The sequence below is a fragment of the Gymnogyps californianus genome, chromosome 3 (genome assembly GCF_018139145.2).
Source record: "Gymnogyps californianus isolate 813 chromosome 3, ASM1813914v2, whole genome shotgun sequence".
In the NCBI taxonomy this organism is placed as follows: Eukaryota; Metazoa; Chordata; class Aves; order Accipitriformes; family Cathartidae; genus Gymnogyps; species Gymnogyps californianus.
This window is the reverse complement of record NC_059473.1, coordinates 119,855,503-119,874,085: the sequence shown is the minus strand read 5'-3', so window position 1 is coordinate 119,874,085 and position 18,583 is coordinate 119,855,503. Positions and strand designations below refer to the sequence as shown.

Genomic DNA, 18,583 nt, shown 5'->3' with positions numbered 1-18,583 from the left:
GAGACAGGATGGTGAGCAGCCATGCTGCCTTCCCTGGTGCTGGCAGAAGTACCTGGCAGACCACAGTTCCCAAGACAGATATGTTCCTGCCAACAACTTTCTGATCACCCTAATACGTTTTTCAGAAGGAGGGGTTATATCCTTCACATATGCTGGGGGCTGGGTGTGGTTGAGGACCATCTCTATAGGAATACTGGAGAAAGGTTCAAATTACAAAAACAATCATCCTTTTTCTGGACAAGTTTCACTATTGGGACCTCAGGTGCTCTAGACCCCGTTTTTCACCCACTTTCACTGCTCTCCGTTTATGCTCTACGACGACAGAACTGATCTTTCTTTCTCCTACCCTCCTTCATCTGCCACCGGGAAACCAAAAATGACTGGTTTCACTTCATCTGCTGAAAGCCAAAGGCTGCAAATCTACTGGATATAGGTGCAAGTGGGGCAGCTTAAAAAACCATTCTTGTCTTGAGGGTCATTTGATTTAAAAAATCAGTGAACCATAAAGCAGGTGGAAGCAAGCCCTTGTCCACCTAACACAGGCATCTAACGTGGGTTTTACATAGGCTGCTCAGTGAAGCAATCCTCTTAAGTAAGTGCCTGACTTTTACCCCTGGGGCTGAAGAAGAGAAGTTGGTGCCTTCAAGGCTTCCTGATACCTGTCCATCAAGTCCCTCCATCCCCCGGCAATTTATTCCTCTGGTTCATTCCCTCCTTGCAAAACTGTAGACCTGATTTCTAGTCTGTTTTGCTTCAGGTACCACCCACCAGAAAGTACGGGTTTTTTTCCTGTTGGATTATGAAGCTGCCTGCTATCAAATCTCTCTCTTTCACATATGGACTTGCAGAAAATGATAAAGTCACCTCTTCATCTTCTATGGGATAAACTAAGTAGTCTAAGCTCCTTAAGTCTCTGCAAGGCAAGTTTCCATCAGTTTGGTCTATCTCAAGTCAGCTCTTAATGTGTTCACACAAGGATTTGCACCAGATTAACTAAATTGGTTCAAAAATGAATAAAGTTGAATCTTTGTAACCTTCCAGGACACGAAATAATGACACCTGCTTTACCTCTCTGCCCTAGGGCTTTCCATCTGTCGTGTCATCTCCAGCACTGCCATCACTCCACCGCCACTAGTGCTAGTGGGGCTCCTCAGCTGCCTTGAAAGCCGGCTCTGCTCAGGGTCCAGCGGGGAGGGAACTGATTTAAAGAATAATCACTTTGATCTCTTTCCATTAGTCAAGCTTTGCATTTGATTCCTGTTTGAAGCCGTAGATGGAGACTTAATGGGAGCTGGCTTCAAGCCAAGCAAAGCTTTTTCTTCCCTCTCCTCCACTGCTCCCTCCAGTCCTGATGTGTCCATGCTTGTCCTTGGCTATGGGCCTACCAAGCCTGTCCAATTTGCTGAACCTGAAACTTCAAGGACATCTCCTTTCATGTCACTGGCTCCTGGTTTTGCAGTCCTTGCATGCTACGGATTCACGTGTGGTTTTACACAGATGCCCTCGCACACCCTCCTCTGCCCCCAGAGCAGTCCCTGTAACCCTGCAATCCATGGCCCTGCCATGCTCTGGACATCAGGCTTTCCACGCGTGCAGGCCGTGGGTGTCCCCGCTTGTCAATTCATGTGCACTGAGCACTGTCGTCTCACCTGACCCTTGTGCAGTCACTATCCTCTGGTTTATGTATTATTTATATACCCATGATATGGCAAATGATCTGAACCCAGCAGAAAATACAGCCTAGGCTTGAAGAGAGCACACGCAGAAATAACCTTGCTGGTTTCCACAACTCTCCACTCTTAGGATTTCATCTGTGGGTCTGATCTTCCTCTTGCTTCACTCATTTCGTTCAGTGCCTCCTTTCTTGCTCCTTCCCTACCACCTCAGTATTAACAGCAGAAAACCCTTCATTTCAAGCTGTGCCGTTTGCTTCCCTGCTTCTTGACTTTTGATCTCTTCAGTACCTGAAAACAGGATTTTCTTTTTCTCCTCAGTCTCTTAATTTCTGTCCTTCTAGGTTAAACAGCCATATGAGTATCTTCATTTCTTCACATTATAAAATCCTTACATCACAGTCAGTCACTTACAGACATGTACCCTCCAGTTTCTTATACATTATTAAATTCTGTTTTCAGGAAAGCTGCTATTTAAAATAAAGCTGTACAGTGTCATATTGATCTATTCTTCAGATGATTCATATGTTGTTTAAAATCACATTAATGGATTACTATTTTTTGCCTTTTTTATTTTCTTCTGACTGTTCTGAGGGGCTTAAGAAACTATCCTTGGACAAGGCCATTTATTTAATTTTCTTAAGACATCATAGAATCATAGAATCATTTAGGTTGGAGAAGACCTTTAAGATCATCAAGTCCAACCGTTAACCTAACACTGCCAAGTCCACCACTAAACCATGTCCCTAAGCGCCACATCTACATGTCTTTTAAATACCTCCAGGGACGGTGACTCAACCACTTCCCTGGGCAGCCTGTTCCAATGCTTGACAACCCTTTCGATGAAGAAATTTTTCCCAATATCCAATCCAAACCTCCCCTGGTGCAACTTGAGGCCATTTCCTCTTGTCCTATCACTTGCTACTTAGGAGAAGAGACTGACACCCACCTCGCTACAACCTCCTTTCAGGTAGTTGTAGAGAGCGATAAGGTCTCCCCTCAGCCTCCTTTTCTCCAGGCTAAACAACCCCAGTTCCCTCAGCTGCTCCTCATAAGACTTGTGCTCTAGACCCTTCACCAGCTTCGTTGCCCTTCTTTGGACACGCTCCAGCACCTCAATCTCTTTCTTGTAGTGAGGGGCCCAAAACTGAACACAGTGTTCGAGGTGCGGCCTCACCAGTGCCGAGTACAGGAGGACGATCACTTCCCTAGTCCTGCTGGCCACACTATTTCTGATACAAGCCAGGATGCTATTGGCCTTCTTGGCCACCTGGGCACACTGCCAGCTCATATTCAGCCGGCTGTCAACCAACGTCCACAGGTTCTTTTCCGCTGGGCAGCTTTCCAGCCACCCTTCCCCAAGCCTGTAGCGTTGCTTAGGGTTGTTGTGGCCCAAGTGCAGGACCCAGCACTTAGCCCTGTTGAACCTCATACAGTTGGCCTCGGCCCATCGATCCAGCCTGTCCCGATCCCTCTGTAGAGCCTTCCTACCCTCAAGCAGATCAACACTCTCACCCAACTTGGTGTCGTCTGCAAACTTACTGAGGGTGCACTCGATCCCCTTGTCCAGATCATTGATAAAGATAGTAAACAGAACTGGCCCCAATACTGAGCCCTGGGGAACACCACTTGTAACTGGCCACCAACTGGATTTAGCTCCCTTCACCACCACTCTTTGGGCCTGCCCATCCAGCCAGTTTTTTACCCAGCAAAGAGTACGCCCGTCCAAGCCATGAGCAGCCAGTTTCTCCAGGAGAATGCTGTGGGAAACACTGTCAAAGGCTTTGCTAAAGTCTAGGCAGACAACAGCCACAGCCTTTCCCTCATCCACTAAGTGGGTCACCTTGTCATAGAAGGAGATCAGGCTAGTCAAGCAGGACCTGCCTTTCATAAACCCATGCTGACTGGGCCTGATCACTTGGTTGTCCTGTACCTGCCGTGTGATGGCACTCAAGATGAGCTGCTCCATAACCTTCCCTGGCACCGAGGTCAGACTGACAGGCCTGTAGTTCCCTGGATCCTCCTTCTGGCCCTTCTTGTAGATGGGTGTCACATTTGCTAACTTCCAGTCAACCGGGACCTCCCCAGTTAGCCAGGACTGCTGATAAATGATGGGAAGTGGCTTGGTGAGCACTTTGCCAGCTCCCTCAGCACCCTTGGGTGGATCCCATCTGGCTCTATAGACTTGTGTGTGTCTAAGTGGTGTAGCAGATGATTGCTAACCATTTCCCCTTGGATTATAGGGGCTTCATTCTGTTCCCCGTCCTTGTCTTCCAGCTCAGGGGACTAGGTGCCCAGAGAACAACTGGTCTTACTATTAAAGACTGAGGTAAAGAAGGCATTAAGTACCTCAGCCTTTTCCTCAGCCTTTGTCACTATGTTTCCCCCTGCATCCAATAAAGGATGGAGATTCTCCTTAGCCCTCCTTTTGTTGCTAATGTATTTATAGAAACATTTTTATTGTCTTTTACGGCAGTAGCCAGATTAAGTTCTAGTTGGGCTTTGGCCCTTCTCATTTTCTCCCTGCATAACCTCACGACATCCTTGTAGCCCTCCTGAGTTGCCTGCGTCTTCTTCCAAAGGTCATAAACTCTCCTTTTTTTCCTGAGTTCCAGCCAAAGCTCTCTGTTCAGCCAGGCCAGTCTTCTTCTCCGCCAGCTCGTCTTTCGGCACATGGGGATGGCCTGCTCCTGCGCCTTTAAGATTTCCTTCGTGAAGAATGTCCAGCCTTCCTGGACTCCTTTGTCCTTCAGGACTGCCTCCCAAGGGAATCTGTCAACCAGGCTCCTAAACAGGCCAAAGTCTGCCCTCCCGAAGTCCATGGTAGCAGTTCTGCTGACCCCTCTCCTTTCTTCTCCAAGAATTGAAAACTCTATCATTTCGTGATCGCTATGCCCAAGACAGCCTCCAACCATCACATTACCGACAAGTCCTTCTCTGTTTGCAAACAACAGGTCCAGGGGGGTGCCTTCCCTAGTTGCCTCCCTCACCAGCTGTGTCAGGAAGTTATCTTCCCCACACTCCAGGAACCTCCTAGACTGTTTCCTCTCCGCTGTATTGTATATTTCCAGCAGACATCTGGGAAGTTGCAGTCCCCCATGAGAACAAGGGCTAGCGATTGTGAGACTTTTCCCAGCTGCTTATAGCATACTTTCGTCTGCCTCTTCATCCTGGTTGGGTGGTCTATAACAGAGTCCCACCACGATGATACCTGCCTTGTTGGCGTTCCCCCTGGTTCTTACCTATAAACACTCAACCCTGTCGTCACCATCATTAAGCTCTAGACAATCAAAACACTCCCTAACGTACAGGGCTACCCCACCGCCTCTCCCTCCTTACCTATCCCTTCTGAAGAGTTTATAGCCATCCATTGCAGCACTCCAGTTGGGCGAGTCATCCCACCTTATTTCCGTGACGGCAACTATATGATAGTTTTCCTGCTGCACAATGGCTTCCAGCTCCTTGAGTTTGTTGCCCATGCTGCGTGCATTGGTGTAGATGCACTTCAGTTGGGGGTATTGAACCCGCCACCTTTTTGGGGGGAGAAGCCCTAATTCCTACGTGACCATGTCTCAATAAAACAGTAGGTTCTGAAGCAGCTTCTTAAAGCTTATAAAGCTTATTCTTTACATTGAATTTTTTAGACTGTCTTCCAAGTGCACACTGCCAACCAAAGTAATCTCCCAATTTTAGACAACCCTATTGTAAAAGTGCTGTCAGGTCAAGGGGATTCATCTTCTTCTGTCCTTCAAACAGATAATAACCACAAAGCACCTACATTTCCACACTTTCAGTCACATACATTGTCTTGTCAGCATATGCAGTCTTCTCGGCTCTCAAATTGCATACGTTACAGGGCCCATCCATTATCTAAAAATGTAGTTCGTGGATCCACTTCATTTCGCTGCCTCCCAACTCAACTCATATCTCAGAAGAAGACAGAAAGCGTAATACCCTCTCGCCTAACACCTAATGACTCGCTCCCTGTCACACAGAAACTTGCCAGAAGGGCTTGATGGAGAACTGCAGCCATGCCATTATTTCCCTAAACACTCATTCCAAAAACATAACTCTCCCTGAACATATACCCATGTACAGCCACAAAAATGGACTTATAACTCAGCCCCTCTGGCACATGCATATTGTTTTAAGATGAGTAACGAATGACTCCTACTCGTCTGTTTGTGATACTCCCGTAATATCACCCATCAAGCCGGAATTTTTACTGCCTCTTTACAGACAAATGGCAGATAAAGGGTGAAAAATCTCAGCCCTATTGAAGTTGATGGGAAAACACCCACTGACTTAAGTGGCACCAGAATTTCTGGTTGAGGCTGCACCCTTCAGCATCAATGACACAGCTGAAAGCACAGAGAGAGGAGCAGAGGAGCTGATGCCATAAATCATTACGAGTCTGGTGGTCCCTACTTGCTTTAATGCTTTCTAATGGTGCAGCAGATATATTAGGTGCAGTCAGGTGGCAGCATGTATAGCTAACATGTTCTGACTTTTTTTTTTAAAAACAAAATGCAGTAAAAACATCTTTGTAAGATTTTAACCATTTAGAATGAAGTATTACAAGAATTCCAGGAAAAACAGGTGGAAAACAAGAAGGAAACTGGGAGAAAACGTTATCTTCTCCATCTTCAAAGACCTGCTGTGGTGAGACACTCTGTAGTCTCCATGCTCTGGAGCTGCTAACTGGTGAGGTCAGGGTAGGTCACTTTGGACTGGAGACGTGCCCTCCACCACGCTAGCGAGTACGCATCGAAACCTGGCCAAAGCTGGGCATGGTCACGCTTGAGCTAACTGAGCAAGCAGAAAGCAAAATGTGGTTGGGAAAGATAAGCTGCATGTGCACAAGGGGAGGTGGTAGGTGGCCCAGCGAGGGAGGGTGTCCAGTGCCTTGCCCTTCACACTGGTGGCACAGCCCAGGACCGTACTGTGTGTCAGGCCTGGATAAGCCACCGAACCTCCATCTGGGTGGATAACAGGGCTGTAATCTCAGATGCCTCCTTTGAGGTGAAAAACTAACCAAAACGGAAGAGCGCACGACCTTGAAATTCAACACTGAGGGGAACAATGTTCACCTCAGAGGTAAATCTAATTTTTGGCATCACCTGACTTGGAGCATATGATCATGTCACATTATTATTATAATATAGTGCTTTCATAAGACCTGCCAGAATGACAGAGAGGTTTGCCCCCTCCTCAGAGATGGTATCGTAGTGTCCCATCCAAAGCAACACAATATTTGAAGAGGAATGTGCAGCCCACACAGAAATATGGTGGGAGAAGGTCAGTCGCTTGTAGCTCTTGAGGGAGGGGGGAAAGAAAGAGAAGGCAGAGTCAAGAAGTGGGCATTAACTGCGCATAAGACAGCAGACAACTGAGCAATTAAAGTGACTTGACTTTGTATTTTAATGTTGTTTTAAAAGTTGCAACCCAAATTCAGAAAGCCTCATTGCTTGCAAAAGTGGGTACAGTGATTTAAATTCCTGAACACTCACACAAATTAGCTGCCTGGTCCAAACAGGGAATGCTTTTGTCTGAAAAGGCCTGACTTTGCTCAGCACAGCTATGAGGGTCAGCTTTTTCCCACCTGCATTTCTAACAGCAGACCCTGAAACATCCTTTCCAAAACGCGCAGCTTCAGCCATGCCATGCTTTGCTTCTGTCATCCTCCGCTGTCATTTTAATACAAAGAATAAAAAAGGAAACATCCCAAAACCTCTCTCATTTTTGGCGTAACCCAAAGGAGGCCATGTTGCACTTTTTCCATGGCTTTGTCTCACAAGTCACTTTATAGACAATAGCAGATTAATTATAACCACGGGTTTAGCAAATCCCCATGACAAGACATCCTTATTGTGGCTGAGACAGTGTGTGCTGAAATGATAGGGAGGAAATCTGCTCCTTTCCCACACACAAGTCTCTTGGTGGGCTTGTTACGACTGAAAACCAGCACGGCTGCTCTCACTGAGCCATGCAGGGTACGCTGAGGGCCTGGGCGTGATTTTGCAGGCTGCAATGTCGTTTGTGGCAAGGGCTTGGGTGACTGAGATGAGAAGGAAGGAGACAGGGTGACTTTGCTTGATTTGGGGTTCATTCAACTGACCAATATTTTGGATGCTTTGTTAAAGAGAGACCATGAGAATCAGAGCAGAGACAGAAATAAGACCCTGGGAAAAATAAAAAGAGATAATTTGATCAACGACATCTATCAAGACATCTATCTGCAATAGCATTATTTCGATGTTCATCTTTATCGAGAGATGAAATGAAACACTCCATCTCTTTCCTGGCTCTCTCTTTCCCATGTTCACAAAACCATTTCTGCTAGTTAAAAATTTCCTGACTTAAATTACAGGACAAATATCTTCAGAAATCAGAAATAAATCCGCATAAAACGGTGAGATTTCCTTCAAAGCAAGTCCCAAGGGCAGTGCCCACCTTAAGCTCAGGGTTAAGGAGGGAAGCAACGCTCACATGTTGCACTCACTGCTATGATTTATCATTCATGCTTCGCTGTCTGCATTTCCCTGACTTGCTGAAAGCATCATCACCAACGTCAGTTCTTCAGCCTGCGCCCGGGCTGGGAGGGAAGGCTACCTGCAGACCTTGTCCCACAGCACGCGTCCTTTCCAGGGGCCATTTTGTCACATCCTTGTCTCCTAGGCAAAACAGTGCCAAATTTGTGAAGACAGAGGAACACAAAACTAGGCCATATGTGAATGGTGACCACTCAGCACCAGACAGGCTCTCCCTGGCCATGCATACAGACAACTGGTCTGTCCCATACACTGAACTAGGCAGAAGTCCTTTGGGGAAAAAAAAGTCATCACATGATTAAAGATTGTACCATAAAGTAGATCTGAAGAACGAAACTTTATTTCTGGCATTTCCCGATTTCCTATGTGTTTGACTTTGAAACATTAATAAACTTTTAATATAGGTTTTGGTATTCAGTATTTACGGTATCTACTTAAATGAAAAAATAAACACCCCCTGCATAAATGGAACATAAATGTTGCAGCACCAAAATCCAGAAATAATAGATTGAAGGCATCTTTAATCCTAACCTTTTGAAAAATGTTCTTTTTTTTTTTTTTGCAAATCTTTCTTAATGACCTATCCCTTTTTGGCTCACCTGTTAAGGCAACTTTTACTGGGAAATGCCTGCTTCAAAATGTTGCTGAAGAAGTATTCAAATTCAGCACTTAAAACTGACAAAAAGGAAAAAACCTCATATTTTTGCTTGCCAGATTCACTGATGAAAAACATTTCACAAAAATGTATCATTATTGTCACAATGCATTTTTAAGTGTTTGGGTAAGGCTAGGGCTGTATTGATCTTTTTGGAATGGAATATTCTTATATACCACATTTCAAAGCAGTTTCTATTTTTTAATGAAAACATTGATATGCATATAAAATTTATGGTTTTATTGAATGTTATGGTTGACATGAAATTCGTTGGGTTTGGAATTCTACTTTGTGAAATGTTTCTTTTGTGCTTTTGTTCCTTCCTTTTTTTTTAAGTTCCATGTGAGAAAAGGAAAACTTTTATATCTGGAGTCTTCTTGAAAAGAGAAATTTCCATTCTCTCCCATCTCTATTCAGCCCCTCTCGGCCAGGAATTCAAAACTGTTTCCATTTATCCGTTGTTTTACTCGGAGCTTGGCAGGTTCCAGCCCCAGGCCAAGACCACCATTCTTTCCAGCCAGGTCAAGGCTGAGGTGCTTTACCAGCAGAGTGCATGTGAGAAACTTACTTTGCTGTTGCTTTTTTTGGGTTTAAAAGAAAAAAAAAAAGGATTACTGTGGTCTGTAAAGACTTTCATCAGTTAAATTCAAAGGAAGTTTATTAGTTCATTGTATAATCTGTGTATAGTATCCAAAGAAGCTTAATTCCTCTCTTCCCTCCCCAGAGCAAACCAACAAACAAACTGGCAGCTTTCATTTTTGGTTTTGAAACAATGCCTTCCACTGAAGCTTTAAAAAGAAATCTAATCCTACATAGTTTCCTCCTTTCTTAGCTGTTATAAAAGCTTATTTTAACACATACAGCCCATTTGATGTGTCCTTTGAAAGGGAAATAAATGGTCCTTTAGCATAGCATGAAGAAAAAGCTCCAGCAAACAGCACAGTTTGGTTTTTTTTTTTTTTACCTTTCCACATGGTCAACGTTGCCTGCCACACCGACCCCTCCAATGGTATAAATTTTCCCATCATACACCAGACTGTTATGTCGACACCTTGGGACTGTCATGCGGGACACGAGGTTCCAGTTATCGAGCAAGGACATGTAACACCAGACATCAGCGAGCGTGACACCCGACTCCATGCCGCCTGGCACCGACGTGCGGGTGAGGGAAAGAAAAGGGGAGAATTATGTGAGATCCTGGAGCGGCAGCAGCTTTGCACGCAGCAATCAAAGCCAGTTACAAAGTAAAAACTCTTCAAATGACATTTGACTAATTAAAATAAATCACCCTCAATACTGAGCATCTGTTCCGATGATGCATATCTGTGTCATTTATTCATGCGCCCCAAAGGCTGGGTTTTTTTAATAAGATGACATGAAGAAATCAAGATGTCAGACTACGAGGGACATGTACATAAGGGGATAGACCCTTTTCAGTGTTCATAAATAACTTCCAGTCTATAAATTACTGCAACACTTGCAAGAAGGTGTCAGGAGGCAGAGCCTATCTTGGCTTGCGAGACACAGGCCAGTCTGAAATCTAAAATGCTTAATAGAGTGATGGATTGAAGCAACACATGCATGGGTAGAATAAAGTCAGTGCTTGCACTGTAGGCTTAATGTCTAATTTTCAGGGACAAATTTCTTATTTATTTTCATTTGCTGATAAAGGAAAGAACCAGCTGTACCACTCCCGTAAAACAGTTCAAGATGCTCCAGTGAAATATTTATATTGGTCATTTTTTAACTTCTGACTGAAGCTTCCAAAGTAGCCACTTAGTGGGTGTCTTACTATCCCCATTTTGAAGCACAAAGAGGTGAAATGATTTATTTGAGACCACACTAGGAGTCAGTGGTTGAGCCAGGAAAAGAAACTAGACTCAGTTCTGTGGTTTAATGAGAAAACCAGGCTTCCTCCTTGGTATTTTGCTCTCCAAACCTATGCTATGCAGTGTGGGGTCCAGTACTTGGAGCTTGCAGGGGTTCATTCTCACTTCTGTTAGTTCCCTTTCTCTTTTTCCTGTGTCTTGTAAGTTTGAGCAAAGCAAAATATCCACTGACACTCAGCTAGGTTTCCAGCCGTGCGGGACTTTCAGCTCTCCTAATGTAGCCACCAAATACCATCAGGTTGCTCATCCAGATTCAAGGGAAAGAACTGAAATAAGCTTTGAATTTAGGATTCAACAGCTTTTGTTAGTAGGTATGGCACAGCCTAAAATGGCTCTACATATTGGAAAGTACCTCAGCTAAGAATAACTAAAAGTCAGCATCTCACAAAAGCCTCCATAGAAGGCTTTCGCTCCAGCGGCAAAACGAGCATGGGCAAAAAAAAGTCAAGAAATAATTTCCAATCAATCCTTAGGGCCTCCATGCAGTACTAATGGAATTGAACACCACAGGCAGCAATTTACTGTGGAAAATGCAGTGAGGGAACTCGGCAAGGGAAAGGCAACAGCTGTAACCCCTTACTGGTACTGCCTGGTGCATCTGCGCTCCCAACTGCATCCTCGGATCGCACACATCCGCATTTCCCTGCCCAGGCTCCTCTTTTTATCATCAAACCTCCACTCAGCTGCCATCAGAGCATCTTTGCATCGCCTGGTGGGAATTGCTTTTCCCCCTCCAGCCAAGCAGAGGTACCACCAGACTGCAAAAAACCAGACACCGTGATGCTACGGGCGCAGTGTAGACAGCTACTTCGGGAGTTGAAGCCTTTTAATGAGCGTGGTCTCAGTTTCATCGAAACTACGAAGATTATAGGGCTAGTGACTACTGTCAAAAGAGAAGTCTCAACAACAAGTACAAAACGTGAATGCTCCTGTAAGCAAATACTGTAAGTGTAGGTCACATATTCAGCAGTTCAGCCTGTCTGTCTCAAATTCCATAACCCACCATTTAGACTCAACTACAGCCAGTATTTTAAATTGTGTTTCTATGGCAGTGAAACCTCTTTGCATGCTTGATGGTTGTCAGACCTATTTTCTTCACGTTGCAACTGCAAAATATTGCTGTTGACTGCTTTGAGAGAAAGTTAACGCCACAGAGAAATGGAGAATGATAAAAGCAGGGAAATCCCTCTCTCCCAACCTCCCTCCCACTTGTCTTTTTTTTTTTTCCCCAGGAGCAGATGGGTAATACTCCAGCATGTCCTTCATTGTCTGTGCTGCCTGTGTTGTAAGGAGGACACTTTTCTCCCAGCCCAGTAAATCTTGGGGATGAATGGATTGAGAGCAGCCCTGCAGAGAAGGACTGGGGGATACTGGTGGATAAAAAATTGGAAACGATCTGGCACTATGCATTCACAGCCCAGAAAGCCAATTGTATCCTGGGCTGCATGAAAAGAAGCATGACCAGCAGGTCGAGGGAGGTGATTCTCCCCCTCTACTCCGCTCTCGTGACACCCCACCTGGAGTACTGCATCCAGCTCTGGGGTCCCCAGCACAAGAAAGACATGGACATGTTAGAGTGGGTTGAGAGGAGGGGCACGAAAATGGTCAGAGGGCTGGAGCACCTCTCCTATGAGGACACGCTGAGCGAGTTGGAGTTGTTCAGCCTGGAGAAGAGAAGGCTCCGGGGAGATCTTATTGAGGCCTTTCAATACTTAAAGGGGGCTTATAAAACAGATGGAGAGGGGCTTTTTACCAAGGCCTGTAGTGAAAGGACCAGAGGTAACAGTTTTAAACTGAAAGAGGATAGACTTAGATGGGACATAAGGAAGAAATTTATTACGAGGGTGGTGAGACACTGGAACAGGTTGCCCAGAGAAGCTGTGGCTGCGCCATCCCTGGAAGTGTTCAAGGCCAGGCTGGATGGGGCTTTGAGCAACCTGATCTAGTGGAAGATGTCCCTGTCCATAGCAGGGGGTTGGACTGGATGATCTTTAAAGGTCCCTTCCAATGCAAACCATTCTGTGATTCTATGTTTCTATGAAATCTGCTGCTTACCTGAGAGATAGATGTTGTCCCCAGCGCTGACCACGCTGAAAAACTCTCGATCATAGAAGGGCAGGCTGGCCAACGGGTACCACTTGTTGTTTTGAGGATTTAAGCAAGTGACTGCTGTTAAAGCACGTTGATTCATGCCAATCATCTGACGACCGCCAACTAAGACTATTACCTCGGCTACACCTAGGATTCAAGTAAGAAAAATAGTATTATAAAAAAGCATCATCTCTCAACCAGGCAGGAGCCTATCCAAAAATACTCAGCAGTCAGGGTAATTTTAATGTATCGTATATAAATCTGTTTTAGACTGCGCAATCAAACCAAGAAGGGTGAGAAAAAAGGGAGTGTGTGTGTGTGTGGGGAGTGGTGGGTGAGGAACGACACTATGAACGTGCTTGGAAGAACTTGGGAGGGAGCATGCCATCTGGGCAAAACTTGAGGGGAAAGAAATAAAAAGGCAGTTCCATGTAAAAACGTCCATTGACTTCAACAGTCTTTGAGTGAGACCTGCATGTAGCAAATTCCTGTTTCACTGAAGAAAATGGGAATTTTGTCAAAGATTGTGATAGCTTTGGAGCTTCGCCATTATCCACGGAAAGTATGTCTGGACTTTAACCTGAAGAAGGTGTTCTCACACTGAAAGCTAATGTCTGGAGGAGATTTAGGCTATGGCTATGGTTCTTCATCCTGATCTTCTCTCTGCATATACTCTATTAACATATCATTTTCTGGTGGGTTTTTTTTTTTCATGTTCTTCCCAGAGCAAGCAGGTTTTCCAGACGTAGATAACATGCTCAAGCCATGGATCAGGGTCTTAGCGTGCTAGGAAACATGACGGAGATAGCCCCTGCCCTAATATAGTTATTAACCGAGATTTATCTGTGCTCGAACAGCTCCCCCAAGCCCATGACACGTAGGGTGTACAGCCAGCCAAATTCTCTGTTCGTGCAAATGGACAAAACTTTTGCAATCCACATCTCAGAGTTTTTATTCCCACTTGATAGCCAGAGCTGAGTCAAATCTGATCTGGATGTTACTCCAGACTCATCCCTGCAGTGACGGGTCACAGTTTAACTCTGGGACGTTTTCTGGCTCCAACCCCAAGAGTCAAGTGATGGGGATAGTTTGGATTTAGCATTTAGCAGAAGTGTTAAACATCTTTCTGCAGCAATTCTAAGCCCCAGTGCAATTTGTTGCCAGGAGAGGTAGGCTCAGAAGCAGGAGCACGAGGCCATGAGCTGGAAGGAATCGCCATTTCAGGAGTTGTGCTCGGGGCTGGATCCGTTGCTGTGACGTGTTACAGTGCCCAGCCTAGAGACAAGTGTGCACAGGCCGGGGGGTCAGAAGCACAGAAGTGAGATTGCCAGCAAGAGAGATTAGGAGCTGCAATGGAGAGAAATCTGTCTTCAGAGTAATGGATTATCGTAATTCTTCATTAGTGTTTTCAAAAAATATATTTGTGTCATTAAAGCAAGGTTACTCTCTTAAAAGTTATTAGGTTAAAGTCCTGTACAGTTTTAAATAAATATTCCTCAGTAACAAGAGATCATCATTTTTGCGCCATACCAGAAAATCTCATCACCTGTGCAAGACATAACTTGATTATAATCAATGACCTCGAGAGGGCATGTGACATGCTGCAGCAAGTCCACAAAGGGTGTTTAGAGATCCTTTGTGCCTACATGAATGCCGTTGATATGCAAAATAACATGATTCTATATAATTAGACTCTGACCTAAAAAACTATAATCACCCTCTCTTAGCCTGAGAGAATCACTTTTCCCTCATCAACAAGCTTCTGGAAATGGATCATATTACACCTAGAATTTTATATACATAAAATAAGCACTTTTCAGAAATCCCTTCAAACATCACACCATTAGTCGTCTTCAATGAAAGACATTTTAGGGTAGATTGTTATTGAAAGTCCTCTACACTTCATCCTTCTGAAAGGTGCCTTGATGAGGCAGTCTCCAGAAGCTGCAAATGCTGTGGTTTGATACGCCATCTCCATGCCACATTAGCATTAGCGGCAGTGACAGAAAGTTTTGCCTGGCTTTGTGATTGTACTTACGGGAGGCAGAAGTACAGGCAGCATGTTAAAACAATTCACCTGTTTCATCTGACTCCTTCTTGGATGCAGTTTTCCTACATGATATTTGCACCACTTTCTGTTAGGCAAATATTTAGGATATTTCTTGCATTACCGTGATACGGGCTCTGCTGGCAAGTTGGGCACTTGGGTTTTTTTCATGTATTTTTCCAAAAAGGAAAATGCATGTGTTCCTCAGGTGAGAAACTTCTTGAAGAGACACGGTTCTCCATAGCTGCTGGGTTTTTAAAAGGGAATATATCATGTGTGATCCATTTGTTTTGGAGGCAGCAAACAGCCTGAACTGGTACTGTAAGACTCACCATATGAAAATAATATATTTACATAGGGCTGTGAAAGTGAAGCTGTTTTATGAATACTAGTCAGATCCTCCCCACAAGAGGCTGAATGGCAAAGAAGCAAATTATTCACCTATTTTTGCAGCTAGAGAAACTGAGGCATGGAGGGCAAGGGGCTCACTTTCAGGACAATGGGGGAATGTCACGGTCTCTGCCAAAGATACTAATTCCTAAAAACTAGGCTCCTTTTAAATCTTGTTTCAGGAGCATACACCTAAACACCCATGTCCAACCATTGGGAGAGGCTTCTAAATGCTCGAGCAAAGTAGAAATGGAAAATTGAGCTTGAAATATCACCGGGCTCCGAGAAGGAGCCAAAGGAAGGAGCTGAAGTCCATGCCTCATCCCAGGGCATGTCCTGGCCATGCCCGGGAACCACTGGACCAGGGAGCTGGTGTCACTGAAGGAAGTTTTGCCTTACCTGCAGAGAGCCTGGGCCGAGTCCTCGGCGTCTGCATCTCTTGTCGGGCGTGCGGCAGCATGTGATAACGTTTGGCTTCGTTCACTAGATCCCGGCAAGCCTCCGAAGACTTTATCAACTCCTCGTTGTCAACAACGTTTAGCAGATAGCTGGGATGGATGAAGGGGAGGCGCACCACTGCCAGCAACTCCGCAGCATACTGTGAGGGGGGCAAAAATAATAACACACTGCAGCTTTCGTGCCGGAGTTCAGCCGCTCAACATCTCCGCCTCCTTCCCTGCAAACCGTCCCCTGTCACCCAGCCTGGAAAGATGCTTGTCATGGTTGCTGCATAGAAGCCTTGCCTAGCGATCGGATGGGACAGAGACAACACAGCCCTCAGTGCTCCCCAACCCAGGCTGGTTTTGGTCCCAGGAGACTGAAAATAATCTTCAAAAGGTGGCAACTTTTGCTATATAGCACATGGAAGGATTTTTGAAATAAAAGCTCATTCTGAACTCAGGCTGAATATAACACCTTGTGCACTGGAGACACGGAGTAAGCTTTCGAGTTTTCTGAATTAACCTTGAAATGTGAGCGTAGTTGTTGCACTATAAAAAAAACCCCAAACAAGTCTTTTCTGGCACTATAAATGTGAAACAAAAGCTGGTAAATACGGTGGATTTCAACAACTGCTATGGCAGAGACAGAATAATATCAGTCAATTTGCTAAAAATCTTTTAATTAATAGGGTTTATTTGTTGGTGAAACAAATCATGTAGTTCTAGATGTTGGGGAAATCAGACTCCAGAGGGTGCTATACAAATACTGACAGTAAGTTTCATCTTCTAAATAAATACATTAAACCTCGGAGGGCAAAGGACACCCGAGCAAATGAAGCTGTCTGTCACTGAACACGGCTTAAAGGAGAACAAAACCCCAAGAGAGAAAACTGCAATCGAAAAACCAAGAGTCCATCCCCAGATTATTCTTTTTATGTATAATTGGTTATATCACAACACAGCGTAAGAGTACAGTGAAAAGCAGAGTAATAGGAAAACACGGTTCTCAAGAAGCAATGCACACAAACAGGATGCAAACTAAGAGTGCGCAGCAAGAAAAGATAATAATCTGTTGTAATAAATATTCATATAGCGGCAGCATCCAAAGATCCCAACTGGGATTGAGGCCAGGATGCAAATAAATATTCCTGAGGTCTGTGCGACTGGTCCTGAGAAACGCTGGGTGCCAGCAGCATCTGCTGGCCTGCAGATGCCTCCGGTCTTCCAGAAGCTACTTGGCTCTCGCTTTCTTTTTCAGCAGCATGCCTGTCCATGCAGTGCGTGAGAGCCGAGTCACAGCAGGAGCAGGGATGGGAATGGGGCAGGGTCACAGCAAGATGAGAGGGCAGGGACGTGGCCTGAGCGAGCTAATGGGCTGGGCAGGCAGGTGAGGACGCAGTGACACCTGGGACTGCTTCCAGGACTTCCCCTTTCCCCACCCAAACTGAAGAAGCAGGCTTCATTTAGAAGGAAAACAGAGGATTTCTCCTCCCAACAGCGATTCACACCGCTCTCCTGCTGGAGAGCCATGTCAGCCTGGTGCAAGCTCAGTCAAAGCAAGGATGTAACTACCCGTGGGGAGCTGAACCCCACACGTGCTGCGGGGCCACGGCAGCAGGGAGACAACCATGGTCTCAAGCTGACTCCCAGCCCCCTGCTCACCAACCCTCCTCGACACCGGGGCCAGCAATTTTAGGTACAGTCCAAAGAGTTTAGGTCTGGCCACCCTGCAGTTGTTTGCGGATGAAAAAGAGAAGTGATGCAAAAGGCACAGAAAAATGACAGCGCTCATCTTCTGGAAAAAATCCCATGTGAGCAGCGAGTCCATGGCTCCTTATTATTACCTCTGGCACGGCATGGGGCCAAGTAGGGTTTGAGATCACTTCATCAGCCTCCAAACCAGAAAAGAAGACACTCCTCTCTTTTCCCTTGCTGAAATCCATTCCTAAGGCGCTTTCTAGGAGGTAAAACGGCTGCTCCCCTTCCCTGGAGTCACAAATGTCAGGCACTTGGCTGCAGATATCTTAATGTCATTAAACGGTACCTTGTAGGAGAGGGAGCAGTGGACATATGGCAGTGGGTGGCAAAGCTCTGATTTCAGGAAGTGCCTTTTTTAAGAAGGTTGGGGGCGTTTAACCTTACATGGGAGCCAAGACGAAACGTGGCATCGGGACATGGCAATAATGCGGGTAGCGGGTATACCAGGAACGAGCCAGACAACCCCCATGCGGGAGGTTAATCCCCACTACAGGCTGCTCAGGAAGCAGTACAAGTTGCTAAAGGGCAGTTTAAATAAAGTTGTAAAATATATGGAGTGTATAGCAGAGCCAGCACCTTCCCTCGGTGCGGTGGGACACGCCAGAGCTGCCCCTGATGTGCCCGAGGCAGGTCTGCGCTGGAAGCAGCCGTAACACGAAGCAATGCAAAACACAGGCGCAAACAGTTGTGCCACTAAATTAGGACATGGGGTTCGACAGGCACCACGATGTCCCGCAGTCAAGTGTGAATTAGTCTTGGGAAGAAAGCTCCCCTCCGGCAGGGACGGACAATTCCCACAGGCCCTGTGGAGCGACCGCCTCCATCTCCCACCTTTCGCAGAATAAATGGGGCAGTGCCGCTGCCTGAGCATGGCGAGCTCTCTCTCTCACTCGCCCACCTTTCTTTAATTAGATAAGTGAGAAAATGCGATTCTGTTTCTCTCCTGAATTTTTTTCCCCTCGTTTCTCTCCTCTTTTGTCTGAGCTCGTGGCTTATTTTGAAGGGGAATAATAATTAGAACATGTTGCTCCCTTTCATCAGCTTGAAAGTTAATGTCACATATCAAAATCGATGTCACTTTTCACTCTT

At 45.5% G+C, this 18,583-nt stretch overlaps 1 protein-coding gene across 1 annotated transcript in view; it reads right to left on the bottom strand.

Moving 5' to 3' along the window:
- Nucleotides 1-18,583, bottom strand: part of KLHL29 (kelch like family member 29) — a 407,488-nt gene that overhangs the window by 23,971 nt on the left and 364,934 nt on the right. The window contains exons 9-11 of the mRNA XM_050893282.1: nucleotides 15,696-15,894; nucleotides 12,824-13,006; nucleotides 9,844-10,024 (exon numbers count right to left, since the gene is read on the bottom strand). Of these exons, the coding sequence (XP_050749239.1) occupies nucleotides 9,844-10,024; nucleotides 12,824-13,006; nucleotides 15,696-15,894 (563 nt within the window). The remainder of the gene's footprint in view (nucleotides 1-9,843; nucleotides 10,025-12,823; nucleotides 13,007-15,695; nucleotides 15,895-18,583) is intronic.